We start from the raw sequence: 20,542 nt of genomic DNA on the forward strand, positions 1-20,542 counted from the left end.
TCCATTCCCTTATGTAAGGGATAAAGGGGGAAGTGGATTACTGGCGCTATCCCATTGCGCTGCCCTTCAGATGGGATTAGGGTCTTCATTATACAAACCAGGCTGCCTAATCAGACGCTCCCTGGCTGAGCCGTGGGTGGGTGGGTAGCTGCCTGTGTGGGGGTGGGGGAGTGGAGCCAGTCCCAGGGGATTCTGGACAATTTAGGACAAATGGACTGTGCCTTGACCCCATGTGTGCAGCCATGCCAAAGCCTGGTCAGTCATCCCTGCACTGGCCATCTGGAGGGGAGTGGGATCTAGTGGTTAGAGCAGGGGGACTGAGCATTAGGACTGCTGGTTTCTATTCCCAGCTGCAGGAGGGCACTGGGGTCTGGTGGATGAGAACAGGGGCAGCTGGGAGTCAGCATTTCTGGGTTTTGTTCCCAGCTCTGGAATGGTAGTGGGGTCTAGTGGTTATAACACGGGACTGAGATACTGGGATCAGTACTGATTCCCATAGTACAGTGCCCCCTACTGAGCCCCGACTCTGCTCCCTGCAACTCAGGGTCCCCTAGCACTGCACAGGGGCACTGGAGTCTGCAGTCACTGTGGCGGGGCGGGGGAAGCACCTCCTACTGGGCCCCATTCCCTGAATCCTAGTCATCCCATGGGGGTCCCTGCTGATCCTCCCATCTCCTCAGAATCTGCAGGGCTGGGATATTGCCTGCACGAGGCGGGGAAGGGGGGTGGGTGTTTTAACAGGAGGGTGCTACAGACCCCTTGTGGGTTTGCAAATCAGAGCCAAGAGGCCAACCTCCCCAGTAGCTCTGTCTGTGCGTCTGTCTCCATCTCTCTGTCTGTGCACCAGACGCATCATCCACTCCCCAGACAGAGAGCGCTTGTGTGGTTGTTTATTTCATGATCTCACGTGCACACACACACGTGCACACACGCCGCATGCACGCACACACACACACACTCTGCCCTTTCCCAGGCACTGCTCTCCTTTCTGCAGCTGTCATTTCCATTCGCCATCCGGGGACCCATTCCAGCTCAGCAGGGAGGTGGGGCAGGCAAACAGGGGAGCGATGGGGAAAGAGCTCACACTAACAAGGCACATGTCAGGGAGGAAGGCAGTGGGATCCTGTGGTTAGAGCTGTGGGATTGGGAGTAAGGCTCCAGGGTTCTACTCCCGGGTCTAGATGGGGAGAGGGGCCTAGTGGGTCAGAGCAGGGTGGGCTGAGAGTCAGGACTCCTGGGTTCTGTCCCCAACTCTGGGCTGTTTGCAGCATGGGCAGGCAAGTACCTCTCCCTAAGGGAGCCTGGATGGGGGTCATTCAGCCTTTAGGGTGCTTGAGTTCTGCTGTGCTAGACCCCCACACCTGCCCTGGGGCCTTGCTCCCCTCCCATCTCACTGGAGTAACTGCATCCCCCAGGGATCTCTGTACATCCCACCCCAGGCTCCACCTCAGAGGTGGCTGCATCTCAGTGGCAGGTGCAGGGTACGAGGGCAGTATATTTTTGCAGGATTGTAGCCCCTGGTTTGCAATGCATGCTGGGGATTCCCCCCCCACACACACATACTGGAGTGTACCCTGCGACCCATGCTTGTTCCTGGCACGAGGGGTCCCCTGGCGTCCCGCCGCCTTGACTCGGTTCCTGCCAGAAGCTCTCGGTAGGATTGTGGCTTTTCAGGGTCATGAAGGCTTTAGCTGAGATCTGTACAGCCTCGGGGCTCGGGCAGGAAAGGTACCAATCGGGCAGCCAATCCACAGGCCCACACCGGCTCCTCACACACCCACACAAAGTGGAACAACATTTTATCTTCTCCTTGGCCAGAGTGATGGACTTATGGATCTGTGCAGAGCGGGGGGCTTGTCCCCAGGGCAGGCAGAGGGGGATGGGCTGGCTGCAGGAAATGAGACACAGAGACTCGCCCCTCTAGGGGGCACTGACTCTGATTCAGCCCTAGGGCAGAGGACTGGTTGGCTGGGGGGGGAGCTAAGTTGGTGAGTCAGGCCATTTCCCAGCAGAGAGATGGATGAGTCAGGGGGTCCCTCTAGGATGGGATGAGAGACCTTGGGGGGAAGGGAGCTCTCCCCCCACTCCCGCTCTGGGGATTTATGAATCCAGCAGCAAATAAACTTGGGCGGGGACGGGGGATTCAAAGCTCCGCTGTGCAGAGTGGAAATGACGGGTGCCTCCCCCGGGGCCAGGAGCTTCCAAAAATAGCTCCTCCGTGCGCAGCCTGCCACAGGGAACGTGGGCAAAATTGGCCTCCAAAGCATCATCCCCCAGCCCTGCTGGTGCCCAGCCCCCGCTGTCCCTCCCAACCCAGCCGGCACCCAGTCCCCATCCCCACACTGTCCCCCCCAACTCTGTGGGTACTCAGCCCCCGACTGTCCCTTCCAACCCAACCGGCACCCAGCCCCCACTGTCCCTGCTGGCACCCAGCACCCCCCCACTGTCCCTCCCAACCCAGCCGGCACCCAGTCCCCCCCACTGTCCCTCCCAACCCAGCCGGCCCCCACCCACTGTCCCTCCCAACTCTGCGGGCACCCAGCCCCCACCCACTGTCCCTCCCAACTCTGCGGGCACTCAGCCCCCCAGTATCCCACCCAACCCAACTGGCACCCAGCCCCCCACTGTCCCTGCTGGCACCCAGCACCCCCCCACTGTCCCTCCCAACCCAGCCGGCACCCAGTCCCCATCCCCACACTGTCCCCCCCAACTCTGTGGGTACTCAGCCCCCCACTATCCCTTCCAACCCAACCGGCACCCAGCCCCCCACTGTCCCTGCTGGCACCCAGCACCCCCCCACTGTCCCTCCCAACCCAGCCGGCACCCAGTCCCCCCCACTGTCCCTCCCAACGCAGCCTGCACCCAGCCCCCCCCGTCCCTCCCAACCCAGCCAGCACCCAGTCCCCTACCCACTGTCCCTCCTAACTCTGCAGGCACTCAGCCCCCCGCTATCCCTCCCAACCCAACCAGAACCCAGCCCCCCGCACTGTCCCTCACAACCCTGCTGGCACCCAGCCCCACCCCCACTGTCCCTCCCAACCCAGCCGGCACCCAGTCCCCCCCACTGTCCCTCCCAACCCAGCCGGCACCCCGCCCCCCCCCCCCCCCACTGTCCCTCCCAACCCAGCCAGCATCCAGTCCCCTACCCACTGTCCCTCCCAACTCTGCAGGCACTCAGCCCCCCGCTATTCCTCCAAACCCAACCAGAACTCAGCCCCCCGCACTGTCCCTCACAACCCTGCTGGCACCCAGCACCCCCCCACTGTCCCTCACAACCCAGCCGGCACCCAGTCCCCCCCCCACTGTCCCTCCCAACCCAGCTGGCACCCAGCCCCCCCCCCACTGTCCCTCCCAACCCAGCCAGCATCCAGTCCCCTACCCACTGTCCCTCCCAACTCTGCAGGCACTCAGCCCCCCGCTATTCCTCCAAACCCAACCAGAACTCAGCCCCCCGCACTGTCCCTCACAACCCTGCTGGCACCCAGCACCCCCCCACTGTCCCTCACAACCCAGCCGGCACCCAGTCCCCCCCCCCACTGTCCCTCCCAACCCAGCCAGCATCCAGTCCCCTACCCACTGTCCCTCCCAACTCTGCAGGCACTCAGCCCCCCGCTATCCCTCCAAACCCAACCAGAACCCAGCCCCCCGCACTGTCCCTCACAACCCTGCTGGCACCCAGCACCCCCCCACTGTCCCTCACAACCCAGCCGGCACCCAGTCCCCCCCCCACTGTCCCTCCCAACCCAGCTGGCACCCAGCCCCCCCCCCCCCACTGTCCCTCCCAACCCAGCCAGCATCCAGTCCCCTACCCACTGTCCCTCCCAACTCTGCAGGCACTCAGCCCCCCGCTACCCCTCCAAACCCAACCAGAACTCAGCCCCCCGCACTGTCCCTCACAACCCTGCTGGCACCCAGCACCCCCCTACTGTCCCTCCCAACCCAGCTGGCACCCAGCCCCTGACCACTGTCCCTCCCAACTCTGCAGGCACTCAGCCCTCCGCTATCCCTCCCAACCCAACCAGAACCCAGCCCCCTGCACTGTCCCTCACAACCCTGCTGGCACCCAGCCCCACCCCCACTGTCCCTCACAACCCAGCCGGCACCCAGCCCCCCCCCCCACTCCCATCCTCCACTGTCCTCCAACCCTGCTAGCACCCAACACCCCCATCCCCCACTGTCCCCCAACCCTGCTGGCACCCCCTCACTCTCATCCCCCACTGCCCACCATCGCCACCCCCACTGACCCCTCTACCTAGTCAGCACCCAACCCTCCACCCCCATCCCCTACTGTCCCACCAACCCAACCGGCACCCAATCCCCATCCCCCACTGTCCACACAACCCTGCTGCATCCAACCCCCTGCTCCCTCCCCAGCTGCATCACGCACTGTCCACCCCAACCCCACCAGCACCCAACCCCCATGTCCCACTGGTGTCCCTATCCCTTCCAGCCCCCAACTTTTGCCTCTGCCATTCCTTCCTGCACCTCATCCCTCACTGTCTCCCCCACTGGCACCCAACCCCCTGTCCCTGCCAGCCCCCCACCACAGCCTATTCCCCACTGTGTCCCCCTGCCAGCATCACCTGCCCTCCATCTCCCATCCAATCCCCATCCCCTATTCCCCACTGCTGCCCCATCACCCAGCCCCTGCTGGTACCAAAACGCATCCCCTACTTGACTCCCTTCCTCCTGCCACCCCCAGCTTCTTCCAGCTCCCTTCTATACCCCACGTACTGCCACTGTGCACTGACCACTAGACCCCACTCCCACCCCCTCATACCCACGCCCTGACACTACCCCAGATGCACACACCCAGGGAGGTGTCAGCGCACCTAGCCCTCCTGCTCTGTGCCATGTTCCAGCACTGGCTGCAATCCAGCCCAGATCCCCTCTGCCCCCCACCCTGGTGTCACTCCCCCTCCAGGCCCGGCGGGTGAAATATTGTTTTATGGATCGCAGGATGGACTGGCAATGAGCTAATAATGGAGACGCCCAATCAATGTGTCACTGTAATGAACTCGGCTCTGACAACACCCTCCCATCCCCCCCCGCCTGGGCATCCATGCCCCACCCCACTGAGGGAGGGGATCTAATGGTTAGAGAAGGGGGCTGGCCAGTCAGGACCCCGGGGATCTATGTTTGGCTCTGGGAGAGGAGGGGAGGGGGAGTTGGGACACTTGGGTTCTATCCCAGGTCTGGGAGGGGAGTGGTGACTAGTGATTAAATCAGCTGCAGTGATTCACACATGGACGACACCTCCATTGCTCGTTAATCCCCAGATCAGTGTGTAAATCCCTCTTGCTCAGTGAAGCTGGAAAGGGGGGATTGTTTTCAAAAAATAATGATAATCTGCTTCTGCTTATTTTTATGATCCATCTACCTACTCCTTTCTGGGGGGAGAATGGGGGGCCGAGAATGGGACTGAGACAGGATTCATTAGCTCTAATGGATTGAGATATGTAATAGGATTGGAGGCCTGAAGGGGGATGGCCAGCCGGGTTAGGGTGTCTATCCCGCAGCAGCTCCCAGCTGTGAGGGGATGTGGGCGCTTGTGTGCATTCAAACAGCCTATGCGGGGTAGGGGTGCCAGGGGGTTTATCCTCCAGCAGTAGGATGGTGGACCAGTTCCCTGTTAAACAAAGAATTTAGTGTCTGGCTTCTTTGTGGGCAGGACAGCAAAAGGAGACATCTGCCTAATGGACTGGGAATCAGGACTCCTGGCTTCTATTCCCAGATCTGGATGGGGAGCTGGGTCTAGTGGTTAGAGCAGGAGGGCTGGGCGCCAAAACACCTGGGTTATATTCCCACCTCTGCCACTAACCTCCCAAGGCAAGTCCCTTCCCCCTCAGTGCCTGTTTCCCTCTCCCCACCCTTTGTCCACATAGACTGTGAGGGCTCGAGGGCAGAGACCATCTCTCCCTATGTCTGTGCAGCACCCCTGACAGGGCCCTGACCTCAGTGGGTGGCCTCTCAATGCTCCTGCAATATCTGTAAGAACCCCCATCATCTTCCAAGGGTCATCAGCTGGGATTTGGACCTTCAGCCCCGAAATCTTAGGCTAAGGGTATTATGTTGATAGCAGTAGTAACCATTTATGTTGACCACCCCCAGTGGCAGTGGGCGGTACTGCACCCTGCCATGCCCAGCGGTGACATTACTGGTGGGACTCTGCCCCTGACTGTATTGCTTGATGCCAGGATAACCTTTTGCCTCCTCTCTGCCTTGCAGTGGATGGGTGCATTCACCGGGCCGCCGGGGAGCTGCTCAAAGAGGAATGCCGATCCCTGAATGGGTGTGAGACAGGGAAAGCCAAGCTCAGCTGTGGATACCGGCTCCCCGCCAAATGTGAGTGTCACTGGCCGGGGGCCTTGTCTGTAGCATCTGTAGATGCAGCGCCGTGGCTCGGTGATGCCGTGGCACGCGCATTACTGCTCTGTGCAGCACACAGGACGTCACAGGTTCAGCTCCCCAGGGAATCAGGTGCGGAAGGGGTGGCCCGTTGAAGAGAAAGCCTGGCCTACTGGGTAGAGGGCTAGCCAGAGGCTTAGGAGAGCCAGGTTCAAATCCCTGCTCAGCCCCAGGCTTCCTGTGGGACTCTGGACAAATCATCGTGACTCAGTTTCCCATCTGTGTATAACAGGGATAACAGCACTGCCCAGCCTCACACATTGAAGTGTGTGTGTGGAGTGGGCGGGGAATCGGAGAGACGTATTTCTATTGCTCTGATACTCTGGTTTAGGTACCTGACACAGAGAGATCTGGGTCTCTGACTCTGTGCAGTCACTGGACATACTGGTGTAAACAGCTCCTGGGTGGCACTTTTCCGGTGCAAATGTGGCAGGAGAAGCAGGACACAGATGCCCAGAGCTGGGCAGAGTGTGTTTGTGTGAGTTCAGCAGGAGACCTGAGTCCCAGCAAGTCAGCTGGTCACTTATACAGCCTGTGTGACAGTCACACCTCTGCTCCTGCAAGCTTATGCACATGTACACACACACACTGGTGCATGTACACACTGCCTGCACATATACCCACTCCTGCTTGCATGTCCACACCTGCACAACACACAATCCCGGAGGTGCGTGCACATGCAGTCAGCACATACAGACGTGCACCCCCCACCCCCCGAGTTTCATCACCTGCATGCCAGCAGAAGCACATGTGGAAAACAAGCCGCGTCTGGGGATTTGCCTCATTGGGCCCCCGAGAGATGTGGCACAAACTGCCCAGCGCTTCCTGCTGCCATCCCTCAGTGGGGGGAGCTGGGCCGGCTGGAGGCCCAGCTGGAGGGGGCTGGCCAGGAGAATCCCAGCTCTGAATGGGAGCGGAGCACTGGGAAATCTGGCTGTGGGTGATTGGGTGTGGATGAGAAGGGGTCCTGGTGTGTGGGTATAAAATGCGGTTGTGTGTAAAGCTGGGTCAGGCTGGCTGTGTGGTGGATCTGTCAGATTGTGGACTTGGCAGGGTGTCAGGTTGTGGAGTTGGGGTGGGTGTGAGAAGCAGCGTGATCCGCCCCCTGTGTTTCGGAGCCAGCCCCATGGGGATGCACTGCAGTGGCCCAGCCAACTGCTCTGCTGTGCTCATCAAGGGAAGGCGGCGCCACATCCATATGCCCAGCCAGGCCCTCGGATCAGGAGGCCTGCAAGGCAGACCATGTCTGCGGGCTGCTCTAACCACCAGGCTCCACTCCCTTCCAGGAGTCTAGCTCCCAGCCCCCTGCTCTAACCACTGGACTCCATTCCCTTCCCAGAGCTAGGCGTGACCCCAAGAGTCCTGGCTCCTTGTTCTAAAGCCCTTCCTGTCATTCCTTGTGAATTTGCTGCCTTCCAGTGACATCTTGTGGCAAGTAGTTCCACAGCTTATCGTGTATGTGTGACTGTGTGCATAAAAAGTAGTGTGTGTGTGACTGTGTGTAAAGCAGTGTGTGTGTTAAGCAGTGTGCACCTCAAGTGTGTCAGTGTGTATGTAAAGTAGTACATCTGCATGTGTAAAGCTCTGTGTGTGTGTGTAAAGCAGGGGTGGGCAGGGTTCCCCAGTGTCACCCCCATGCTGTGCCCCTGGGGGTCTGTCTTTCACTGCCATCAGAGAACCTTGGGTTGAGGAGACCCCAGGTAGCTGGTGACTCCCCACCCCTGAGCTGTGCACTCCCCACCAGAGCAGAGGCACAGAGAGCTGGGGTCCCCCCCATGATCCGGCTGGAAGGGAGGGGGCAGGAATGAGGTCTGTCAGGGAAGGGGGGGGTTGTTCTCAACTCCTCCCCCCAAGTCTCACCAGCTGCATTGTGGAATGACGTGCAACTGATGCCTGGGAGAGGGGGCCATCCACAGCACAGTTCCCCTGCAGGGCATTGCAAAGTGGGGGGCTGCAACCCCACTGGGTTATTGCAAATGGCTGGAGTCTTTGTGCTGAGCCCAGCCCAGAAGGTGGGGCACTGGACTGGGAGTCAGGACACTTGGGGTCTATTGCCATTTACCTTGGGCCAGTCCCTTCCCCTCTGTGCAACTCTGTTTTCCCACCCAGCCCCTGTGTATTTAGATGTAAGCTCTTCTGGTTAAGGACTGGTGACGGAGATCAGGGCCCCATCGTGCTGGGTGCTGCACAGACCCCGACTGAGATCAGGGCCCCATCGTGCCAGGCACTGCACAGACCCCAACCGAGATGTTACACACCCGATGACATCATGCACACCCCTCCCCATCCCGCCCTCTCACAGACACGCACACTGGGCACAGGAAGCTCTCAGCTGATGCTGATCTGCAGGCCCGTTGGGACAGGCAGTGAGGGAAGGAGATGCCCCCCTGCTGTTCCCTGCAGCACAACTCCTCCTAACACCATCCTGGGGCAGAGGGGCCAGTGCTGACAGTGAGGGGGGAGAGCGCCTCCTACTGAGCCCCACCCTGCACCCTGCAGCTCCTCACAGCCCCCCACCCAGCACCACCTGCAGCGTTGGGGAGATCTGTCATGCAGGCCCCTGGCTGCCGGCCATGCGTATTATCAATAACATCCCGGAGCGGGGCGGGGGGGGGGGGGTAAACAGCACTCTATTTATCAGGCTAATATTATAGACATGGGCAGCAAATGCAAAGTGCTATCGACCAGGCTGTAAGGGAGAAGCATGGTGTGGGGTGGGCAGCAATACTCTGTGCAAATGACGGGGGCAGGGGAGTGGTATGGTTGTGATCACACAAACCCTGATCTCACACTCACACCCTAATCTCACACACACTGATCTCACACCGATCACACACACACACACTGATCTCACACACATTGATCTTACACACTGATCACACTCACACACTGATCTCACACACACAGATCTCAACTCACACACTGATCTCAACTCACACATTGATCTTACACAAACTGATCTCACACACACTGATCTCAAGCACACACATCTATCTCACACACACTGATCTCACACTCACACACTGATCTCACACACTGATCTCACACACATTGATCTTACACAAATTGATCTCACATTCACACACTGATCTCAGACACACACATCTATCTTGCACACTGATCTCTCACACTGATCTCAAACACAGTGATCTCACACACACACTGATCTTTCACACTGATCTCACACTCACACACTCATCTCACACGTACTGATCTCATACATGCACACTGATCTCACACTCACATATTGATCACACACAAATACTGATCTCACACTCATTGATCTCACACTTACACACTGATGTCATACACACATGCACTGATCTCACACACACACCGATCACTCACTGATTTCACTCTCTGATCACCAGGGATCCTAGAAATCCATTTGCCAGGGGAAAACACAGAATTGTGCATTTTTATGGAGAATCTTTAGTTTTTACTTTTTCTGAAAAAATAAAAACATATACAGTAGAACCCTGTTTATCCGGCTCTCAGTATTAACCGAACCACAAGCTGCCTGGGGCCGCCCTGGGCTCATCATGCATCAGCCCCAGCCCCGGCTGCCTGGAGCTGACTGCCCATCAGCCCCAGCTCCAGCTGCCCGTCAGCCTCAGCCGCAGCCAGCCCCAGGCGGCTGGTGGTTCGGTCAAATCCAGAGAGCAAGATAATGGAGGCTCGGCTCTATGGGGTTCTACTGTATACCAATAAAAATTGTATTCAACTGATACCTGTATATATTGTGGCATGGGGAACTAAAGTTCTGCGTTTAATTTTAATAGTGGAAAAACAAAGATTTCTATGGTTTTTTATCAGAGAATTTTGGCTTTTTTATCATGGAAAACTAGGATCCCTGCTGATCACACACGCCAATCTCACACACTGATCATGCACACACACACACATAGAGATCACACACAATGATTTCACACACAAGCACACACTGATCTCACCCTCTGATCACACACACATATTGATTACATACACATGCTGATCTCCCATGCACACACATTGATCTCTCACACACACTGATCACACACATTGATCTCTCTCCCTCTCTCTCACACACACAAATGCACACACATTGGTCTCACACAGACACATTGATAACACACACTGATCACACACACTAATCTCTCTCTCTCTCTCTCTCTCTCTCTCTCTCTCTCTCTCTCTCTCTCTCACACATTCACACACACACACACTCTGCAAACCACCTCCTGGAGGGAGTCCCCAGCTCCAGAGCTTGGCAGGGGGTAGGTGGGGGAGGGGATGGATGGAGGCAGGCAGGGGATATGGCGGGTGGTGGGGAGGAGGGACAGGCAGGCATGTAGGGAAGGGGTGGGTGCATCCAGGATCAACCCAGAGCAAAATCAAATACGATGCACAAATAACATGATGGGGCCAGTAAATAACTAGGGCAGAGAGAGACCCCCCCCCAGCCAGAGGGGATAGGGTAGGGTCCTGAACCGCACATGGCCCTGCACCCCCTGTGCTCCCTGAACTGTGCCCTCTGCACCCCCTGTGCTTCCTGCACTGTCTCCCTGTGTCTCCTGCATGGCTGCTCTGTGACCCCTGCACTCCCTGTGCCCCCTGAACCCCCAGTGTCCCCTGCACTGCTGCTCTGTGCCCTCTGCACCACTTGTACCCCCTGCACTGCCACTCTGTGCCCTCTGCACCCCCTGTTCCCCCTGCACTGCTGCTCTGTGCCCTCTGCACCCCCTGTGCCTCCTTCACTGTCCCTCTGTGCCCTCTGCACCCCCTGTGCCCCCTGCACTGCTGCTCTGTGCCCTCTTGGCTCTTCCACCCCTGCAGTGTCACAGGAGTCCCCCTATGGCCCCATCCTGGCACTCTTCACTCCCTGCCTAGTCCATCCCTCGCTTTGGGAAGGGAGTGGGGTCTAGTGGTTAGAGCACCTGGCAGTATATCGCCTGCCCCAGTGAGGCTGGGGTGTTGGTTCCCCTCCCTCCCTGGCCTTTGTCCCCTGCTTGTGCCCCTCCCAACCATGGCTCCCTCATGCAGCCTTGGAAAGGGCCCCTCCTGCCAAGCCTCCCCGTCTCCCTGCTGGGACTGAATGTCCCTGCACAGCTTGGCTCTCCCTGTGGCCGGCGTCCAAGAGCCCGTTCTCTGTGCCTGCAGGGCTGGAGGGTTCCTAGAGCCCCCAGTGCCAGGGACAGCAACCTGGGCCTCACCCCATCCCCATCCCCTGCAGCGCTGCCCTCAGAGCTGGTGCCTGCTCTGTGCTGCAGGGGGCACTGTGCCCTCCCAGCCAGAGCTGGCCTCAGCCTCACCGCACAAGGGGGTGCTGTGCTACGGGTAGGGGGCTGGGGGGCTCAGCAGGGAGCTGGATCCCAGGATAAACAGCTGCCACGCCCCCCCTCCCCCGCAATAAACCTCTCTCCCTTACCTGACAGCATGTCTGCTCCTGCTGCGAGATCTACACCCCGGGGGGATTTAGGGAGCTGCCATTAAAACACAGCAGCATGCTCCCAAAACACCCTACAACAACAAAACACCTGAGCCTCAGAACTCCCAATACACCCTGCTACACTGGGGCCCTGATCTCGGTTGGGGTCTGCGCAGTGCCCAGCACAAGGGGGCCCTGATCTCAGTCGGGGTCTGGGCAGCGCCTGGCACAAGGGGGCCCTGATCTCAGTTGGGGTCTGCGCAGTGCCTGGCACAATGGGGTCCCTGATCTCAGTTGGGGTCTGCGCAGTGCCTGGCACAATGGGGTCCCTGATCTCAGTCGGGGTCTGGGCAGCGCCTGGCACAAGGGGGCCTGATCTCAGTCGGGGTCTGCACAGCGCCCAGCACAATGGGGTCCCTGATCTCAGTTGGGGTCTGCGCAGCGCCTGGCACAATGGGGGCCTGATCTCAGTCGGGGTCTGCACAGCGCCCAGCACAATGGGGTCCTTGATCTCAGTTGGGGTCTGCGCAGCGCCTGGCACAATGGAGCCCCACTCACACTGAAACAACTGGCATTTACACAAGCAGCAGGACTGGGCACAACAGCAGCCAGGCAGCCTGGAGTGAATGGAGCCGGCACCTCCCTGGGTGGTACGAGTCACTGCCAGAGCCCACAGGCTGCTGGGGATTGTCAAAGTGGGGGCTGGGAGCCAGGACTCCTGGGTTCTGTCTCTGGTGGGGAAGTGGGGTCTAACAGTTAAAGTTGGGGGGGTGGGGGGGCTGGGAGCCAGGACTCCTGGTTCTGTCCCAGCGCAAGGACAGAACCAGGAATCTTGTTTTGCAGCCGGGCAGGTGTCAGGGCCATTGCTGCTGGAGCTGAAGGACGAGCAGCTGCTGATTGATGGGGCATGAAGCAGGGCTCAGACCTTGGGCTGACAGCTCCTCTGTTCAGCGACAGGACCTTGGGAGGACTCTGGCTGGGGGGCATGTCTGTGGGTTTCAGTGTGGGGGCTGGGAGCTAGGACTCCTGGGTTCTGTGCCTGGCTCCTTGCGGGGGGTGGGATCCAGTGGGTCAGAGCAGGGGGCTGGGATTCAGGATTCCTGGGTTCCACCCAGATTGGGCGAAGGTTAGGAAGGGCTCTGCATCCCATGCTGCCCCCAAGAGAGCAAAGCCAGGCCTGGGGGTGGGCAGCAGCTGGGGAAGGGGCAGGGGGCGATCTTGTCAAGACATTTCCAGACCCGGGTCTAAGATCAAACCAGTCCCAGGGCCAGGTGGGCGCAGTGCCTGGGGAGAAATGACAGCTCTGACCTTTGCTCAGCACTCTCTGCGTGTGTGTGTCAGGAATAGGAAATAGATAGGTGGTCCCCAGTCATAGAATCACAGAATATCAGGATTGGAAGGGACCTCAGGAGGTCATCTAGTCCAACCCCCCCTGCTCAAAGCAGGACCAATCCCCAACCCCAGATCCCTAAATGGCCCCCTCAAGGATTGAGCTCACAACCCTGGGTTTAGCAGGCCAATGCTCAAACCACCAAGCTATCCCTCTGCCCGGTCCCCTGCGGCTCCCACCTCCCATCCCCAGCTTCAAATCCAACCCCTTGTCACTCATGCAATGAGCTGCCTGGTCTCTGTTGTCAGCGTTGCAGTTCAGTTCAATTGGTAATCAGTGCTCAGGGGCTGCAGGTCGGGACTGAGGGGCACCGGCAGAGCTGGGGGGCAGCCCTGGCTGGGATAGTTGCGGGGGTCTTTGTTCATTATTGAGTGACCTGGGCGGGGAAAGCAGTCGGGCTGTGGGCAAGATAACCCTCCTCACCCCCACGGTTGGCAAGGCTGATCCTTGATGCCCATTCTATGCAACGTGTGTGAATGTCCCACACCCCACCCCGGCCCCAAGCAGCGTCCAGCATCCTTGCCTGACATGGAAACGGGCGAAGGGAGCGTGATGGGAAGGGCGTCTCCCAGTGGGGGCCCAATTAATATCCATCCCTGTCCAGGGAGCACAGGGTGGACAGACGCACACAGAGCAAGAGGGATGCCTGAGGGCCAGGCAGTCTGGTGGTGTGGTGGGCAGAGCTGGGCAGAGGATTTGCTGGTGGTTCCAAAAAGTCGGGGGTGGGGGGGATTGTTTTGGGTTGAACCGAAAATAAAACTGCGGGGAAGTTTTGGCCAATGGCGAACTCGGGGACAGACTCGATGTTTGTTCTCTGCGGACGCTTGGAAAGGGCCAGCCATTGCCAAGGCCCCAGGCCGAGCAGTCCTGGTTCTCAGGGCATTGGTCACTAACTCCGAGGCCTGATCTAGCCTGGCGGAGCGGGAGCCAAGGGCTGGGCAGCCACATGGCGCTGTCTGAGACGGGGAGAGATTTGTGACACCGGGCGCCAGCCGGGGGTGGGGTGGGGAGCCAGGAGACCAACCCAAGACCAGGCACATAGGATGCGTGAGGAGCACTCGAACGCCCCCAAGCCGGGGTTGGCTTCTCTCACCCGACTGTGTCACATGGGGCGCTCAGCTCCAGATTTGTGCCCACATGGACCCATCTCACTGGTCCACTCTGGGACCAGAGCCAGGGAGGGCCCGTGGGGGTGAGGGAGACCAGCTGGGTGTTGGCAATGCAACTGTCATCTTCCAGCCACCTAGGGAGAGAGGGAGGGACAGAAGGAGGGACGTGTCTGGGGATCGGGGAGGGATGGATAGATGGGGGTGTCTGGAGAGGGAAGGAGGGATAGATAGATGGGGAGTCTGGGGAGGGAAGGAGGGAGGGAGGGATAGATGGGGGTGTCGAGGGAGGAAGGCAGAGAGGGATTGATGGAGGGAAGGATAGATGGGGGTGTCTGGGAAGGGAGGGAGGGAGGGAGGGATAGATAGATGTCTGGGGAAGGAGGGAGGGATAGATGAGGGTGTCTGGGAAGGGAGGGAGGGAGGGAGGGATAGATGGGGTGTCTGGAGAGGGAAGGAGGGAGGGAGGGATAGATGGAGGTGTCTGGGGAGGGAGGGATGGATAGATGGGGGTGTCTGGGGAGGGAGGTATAGATGGAGGTGTCTGGGGAGGGAGGGAGGGATAGATGGGGTGTCTGGGGTGGGAGGGAGAGATGGGGGTGTCTGGGGAGGGAGGGATGGAGGGATAGAGTCAAACGGGGTGTCTGGGGTGGGATGGAGGGAGGGATCAGCCTGGAAAAGCCCCTTAAAACCATCCCTTGCTGGGCCCATATTTCACTGCAGCCGCCCCCCTCTCCTTGCCCCTTGGCTCAGGGGCACGGGGCTCAGTACCAAATGCAGCCACCAGGCAGCACTGCTGCCCTCACCCCCAGCTTGTGCCCTGAGCCTGCCCACTGCCAAGTTAGGCTGAGTTGGGGCAGCTTATGAATGGAAGACTTTCAGGGGCTGTGGGGCTCAGTAGGGGGTGCTCTCCTCTCGCAGTTGGTGCGGCGCTAGGGGGCGCTGTGCTGAGGGGCGGGGGCTCAGTAGGGGCTGCTCTCCCCTCGCAGTCAGTGCGGCGCTAGGGGGTGCTGTGTGGCAGGGCAGGGTTCAGAATGGGGGTGCTCTCCCCTCACAGTCAGTGCGGTGCTAGGGGGCGCTGTGATGAGGGTGGGGGCTCAGTAGGGGGTGCTCCCCCTTGCAGTCAGTGCATGCCCCAGTCCAGCACTAGGGGGTGCTGTGCTGCAGGGCGAGGCCAGGGGGTCTCCCTAGCGCTCATCCCCCTGCCTTCCCCCGGTGCAGATGTCATCCACGCAGTGGGTCCCATTGCCCAGGGGGAGCCGAGTGCGTCCCAGGAAAAGGAGCTGGAGAACTGCTACAAGAACAGCCTGAAACTGGCTGTGGAAAACAAACTCCGCACCGTGGTGAGAGAGCCTGGAGGTGCCTGAGGGAGGGGCTGGGATTTGCTGGGGGTCATGCAGCTGGGGAGAAAGGAGGTTTATGCAAATGGAGAAGAGGTTGCAGAGGGCAGAGGGAGGTGAGGCAGGTTGGGAGAGGGCATTGTAGGGAGGGGTGCTGTGAGGGACAGTGCTGTGGGGGGCAATGAGGGAGGGCAGTGGGAGGGATGGGAGCAGTGTTTTGGAGGATGGTGCTGTGGGGGGGGTGTTGGGCAGGCAGCGGTCTGGGGTGGCAGTTGTGTGGGGCATGGGGTCCTGGGGGCGGTGGGTGCTGCAGGGGTGGCAGGTGTCTCCCTCACCCACTGTCTCTCCTCCCAGGCCTTCCCTTGTCTCTCCACGGGCGTGTTCGGTGAGTATGGGGCTGGGCCTGGGACTTGACCCCTCTCCTGGGCTGGGGGCTCGCTCCAGGCCCTGGCTCTGATCCCTGCTGCTCTGCCCCCAGGGTACCCCAGCGATGCCGCTGCCGAGGTCGTCCTGAGGACGCTGCGGGAGTGGCTGGAGGCGAACAAGGAGAAGGTGAGGGGAAGCGTGGGCCCCCCCTGCTGGGCGGGGCAGGTTCACGAGCACCACACTGCCCATGGGAGCACGGGGGTGTGAACAGCGGGCGCATGCGGGAGTGTGCACGGGAACATGGAGGTGCTTGGGGCATTGTGCACCTGGGGGGAGTGTTCTCATGGGTGTGTGTGAGCATGCACATGAGTGTGAATGGGTTTGTGAGCGTGCACGTCGGTGTTTGTGAGCATGCACATGGGTGACTGTGAATGTGCACGTGTATGCACATGGGTGTTTGTGAGCGGGCCTGTGGCTGTGCTCACACCATTGTGACCCGGGGGGGGGTGATGATCAGGGGAGGAGTTGAGTCTTTTAAGGCCAGGTGCCCAGACCTGCAGCTCTCAGCTCTGCCAACCCTTGAGTCCTCCCCCCACCCCCAATGCTGGAGTCCGTCCTCACCACTGACCCACATCCCCGCTCACACCCGGCAGGTCGACCGGCTGGTGATCTGCGTCTTCCAGGAGAAGGATGAGGAGATTTACAAGGAGAAGCTGCCCCTCTACTTCCCCATTGGTATGGCCCCTCCAGATCCTCACCCCTCTACTTCCCCATTGGTATGCCCCCCCCGACGTCCACCCCTCTGCTTCCTCATTGGTACGGATCCCCTGACCTACACCCCTCTACCTTCCCATTGGTACGGTGCCCCCAACCTCCACCCCTCTACTTCCCCATTAGTATGGCCGCCCAGACCCCCATCTCTCTACCTCCCCATTGGTATACCCCCCCCGACCTCCACCCCTCTGCTTCCTCATTAGTATGGCCCCCCAGACCCCCACCTCTCTACTTCCCCAGTGGTACAGACCCCCCCCAGACCCCCACCCTTCTACTTCCTCATTGGTATGGCTCCCCTGACCTCCACCCCAATACTTCCCCATTAGTACGCCCCCCCGACCCCCACTCCTCTACTTCCCCATTGGTACAGCCCCCAGACCCACACCTCTCTACTTGCCCATTGGTTTGCCCCCCCAACCCCCATCCTTCTACTTCCTCATCGGTATGCCCCCCTAAACTTTCACCTCTCTACTTCCCCATTGGTACAGTCCCCATGGATCCCCCCTGCAGTTCTCCCAGCCCCTCCAGGACCCCCCCAACCCCTGGCCTCCAACCCATCAAGTTCCCCATTGGTTCAGCCCCCATAACCCCCCACTCTGACCCATAGGACTCTCCCCAGCCCCCCATTCCTCTAGTTCCCCATTGGTACAGCTCCCCTGCCCCACCAATCCCCCCATAGTCTCCCCCACTCTTCCCCCCAACCTCTCCTCACCAGTCCCTCAGGGCTCTCCTGTGACTCCCCTTATCCTGCAGGACCCTGTCAGCAAGCTTAAGACCACAAGAACGGCCACACTGGGTCAGACCAATGGTCCATCTAGCCCCGTATCCTGTCTGTGACAGTGGCCAATGCCAGGTGCCCCAGAGGGAATGACCACAAGAGGGCAATTGATCGAGTGAGCCATCCCCTGTCGTCCAGTCCCAGCTTCTGGCAATTAGAGGTTTAGGGACACCCAGAGCGTGGGGTACATCTCTGACCATCTTGGCTAATAGCCATTGGTGGACCTGTCCTCCAGGAACTCATCCAATTCTTTTTTGAACGCAGTTAGATTTTTGGCCTTCACAACATCCCCTGGCAATGAGTTCCATGGGCTGACGGTGCGTCGTGTGAAGAAATACGGCCTTGTGTTTGTTTCAAACCTGCTGCCCGTTAATTTCATGGGGTGACCCACTGGTCCTTGTGTTATGGGAAGGGGTAAACAACACTTCCCCATTTACTTTCTCCACCCCAGTCCTGATTTCATAGACCGCCATCATATCCTCTTAGTCGCCTCTTTTCAGTCTCTCATACGGAAGTGGTTCCGTCCCCTCATCGTTTTTGTTGCCCTTCTCTGCACTTTCTCCAATTCTACTGTATCTTTTCTGAGATGGGGCGACCGGAACTGCACGCAGCATTCAGTGTGTGGACGTACCAGGGATTTAGCTAGTGACATTATGATATTTTCTCTTTTATTATCTGTCCCTTTTCCAATGGTTCCTAACATTCTGGTAAGCGTTTTTGTCGGCTGCTGCACATTGAGGGGAAGTTTTCAGAGAACTCGCCACAGTGACTCCAAGATCTCTCTTGAGCGATAACAGCCCATTTAGACCCCATCATTTTGTATGTAGAGTTGGGATATGTCCTTCGCAGCCTGCCTGGGACTTAACTACCTTGAATAATTTTGTATCATCTGCAAACTTTGCCGCCTCACTATTTACCCCTTTTTCCAGATCATTTATGAATATGTGGATTAGGACTGGTCCCAGAACAGCCCCCTGGGGGACACCGCTATTTATCTCTCTCCACTGTGAAAACTGACCATTGAGTGCTATCCTTTGTCTCCTGTCTTGTAACCAGTTACTGATCTGTGAGGGGACCTTCCCTCTTATCCCCTGACTGCTTACCAGTGCTCCCCCATAGCCTCTGCTCCTGGCCACCCCTCCCCCTGCAGAACCTCTGCCCCCTGGGCCTTTCCCCCACAGCCTCCTGACCTGCCCCCACATCCCCCCAACCCCTTCCCACCCTCCAGCCCAAAACCTTTCCCCATCCTCCGAGTGCCCTCCATCCGCCCCCCACCCCCCCACCAGCCCTGGGCCCCACCCCTCAACTCATGATTCTCCCCTTCCCATGAGAACATCCCCCTGCTGCCACTACCACCCTGTACCTCCACCCTAGGCCCTGCACTCTTCCCCATCCAGCACATGGGGGCCCTTCCCCTCCCCCTTGTCCTGCCCCACACATATTCTGATGGACCCTGTGGGCACCCAGGGAGGGTAGATGGGGGCCTTCCCCCTCCCCCACTGGGCATTGGGTGTGTTTGGGGGAGGATTCCCTGGATTAACCCTCACCCGTCTCTTCTTTCTAGCCTGATCCTGACCCCATCCCTCCCCCCTGCAATGGGTAAGCAGAACCCAGCACCGTGTGCAGTGGGGGGAGCTCTCCTAACCCCAGAACCACATCATCTGGGATAGCAGGGGCTACTGAGGGACACCGGCAGAGCTGGATGGGGGGGGGGGGACTGTGGGTCAGGACTGAGAGGTACTGGCAGAACTGGGATGGTGGGGGGGGGCCGTGCAGTGGGACTGAGGGCCACTGGCAGAGCTGGGGGCCAGAGCCCAAGGATAGAATAGCAGGGGGCTGTGGGTTGGGATGGTGGGGCACTGGCAGAGCTGGTTTGGGATCCCAAGGCTGGTAAAGCAGGGGACTGTGGGTTGAGATTGAGGGGCACCGGCAGAGCGGGGGGAAGGAGCCGAGGGCTGAGCTAGTGGGGGGCTGCAGGTTGGGAATGAGGCACTGATCCCATGGCCAGTGGGGGTTGAGTACCAAATGCTGCCTTCCTTCTGTCCCCACCCCATACACCTGCTCCTGGCCTGTTGCCCCCGATGCACAGATCTGACCCCGCGTCTTTCTTCCCCCACAGACGCCACCGAGAAGGCCCCCAGAGACACTGCCTGCCCCCCCTTCTCTGCTGATTGTCCCCCAACCCCCACATTATTGCGCCCAGAAGAGAAAAGACCCCCCACCTCCAACTTCAGCACCTTCACTTCCCTGCAGTGAGACCCCCCCCCCCTTGCTTCCCGCTCAGCTAATAAAGTTATTTGCTTTGAATTATCGTGTTACTGCTGCTTTCTGGGAGAGTCCCTGTCCCAAGGCCCCTGACTGGGAGCTTCCTCAGAGTGGGGAGGGGCCCGGGTCCGAGGATCCAGAGCTGGGCGACAGGCTGGGTGGTTCTGATGCTGTCCAGCAGGGGGTGGTAGGGCCAGACACAGAGCTGGGCTCATTCCCTCCAGCAGGGACCAAGACGAACACAACATGTGGGGAGGGTTTGCGGTCTGGACAGTGCAGAAATTCAGAGGCACGTGTCCACTTCAGGCTCTTCAGTAGGGACGTGCCGCACTCAGGACTCCTAGGGTCTATGGGGGCTGCACTAAATGTCCCAGACTCAGATATTGGTATTTAGGGGGCAGGGACAGTGACCCCAGACTCCAGCTCCCTGATTCCCTGGGCAGGGCCCTGCATTAGGTGAGTATCTCGCTCTCACACACACACACTCTCTCTCTCTCTCGCTCTCTAATGGGGGGGTGGGGCTGAGCAGGTGTCTTTAAAAGGCTTCTCCAGGCAGGCTCAGGCTGACCGCCAGGGCTGTGGGTTTTGGGGCTGCTTCTAGACCTGAGGCTAGAACCCAGGAGTCCGGGGCCCGGCCCTGCCCTGCCCTGCCCTGCCCTGCCTAGCCACAAGCCATTGCAGCTGCTCTCCCCCAGGAGGGTTCTCTCT

The 20,542-nt window shown here is 59.3% G+C and overlaps 1 protein-coding gene across 5 annotated transcripts in view; it reads left to right on the top strand.

The window, feature by feature from the left end:
- Nucleotides 1-19,876, top strand: part of MACROD1 (mono-ADP ribosylhydrolase 1) — a 184,083-nt gene extending 164,207 nt beyond the window's left edge. For 3 of the 5 annotated variants that reach the window (XM_037905031.1, XM_037905032.1, XM_037905033.1), the window contains 6 exons: nucleotides 6,229-6,345; nucleotides 15,533-15,654; nucleotides 16,006-16,036; nucleotides 16,130-16,203; nucleotides 16,671-16,752; nucleotides 19,689-19,876. In XM_037905031.1, coding sequence (XP_037760959.1) covers nucleotides 6,229-6,345; nucleotides 15,533-15,654; nucleotides 16,006-16,036; nucleotides 16,130-16,203; nucleotides 16,671-16,752; nucleotides 19,689-19,825 — 563 coding nt within the window. In that variant the 3' untranslated portion in view covers nucleotides 19,826-19,876. Of the gene's footprint in view, nucleotides 1-6,228; nucleotides 6,346-15,532; nucleotides 15,655-16,005; nucleotides 16,037-16,129; nucleotides 16,204-16,670; nucleotides 16,753-19,133; nucleotides 19,169-19,688 lie in introns of all 5 variants that reach the window. The other 2 variants (XM_037905034.2, XM_043551515.1) reach the window with 2 other exon arrangements.
- The last annotated feature ends 666 nt before the right edge of the window (nucleotides 19,877-20,542 follow it).

The sequence above is a fragment of the Chelonia mydas genome, chromosome 7 (genome assembly GCF_015237465.2).
Source record: "Chelonia mydas isolate rCheMyd1 chromosome 7, rCheMyd1.pri.v2, whole genome shotgun sequence".
NCBI lineage: Eukaryota > Metazoa > Chordata > Testudines > Cheloniidae > Chelonia > Chelonia mydas.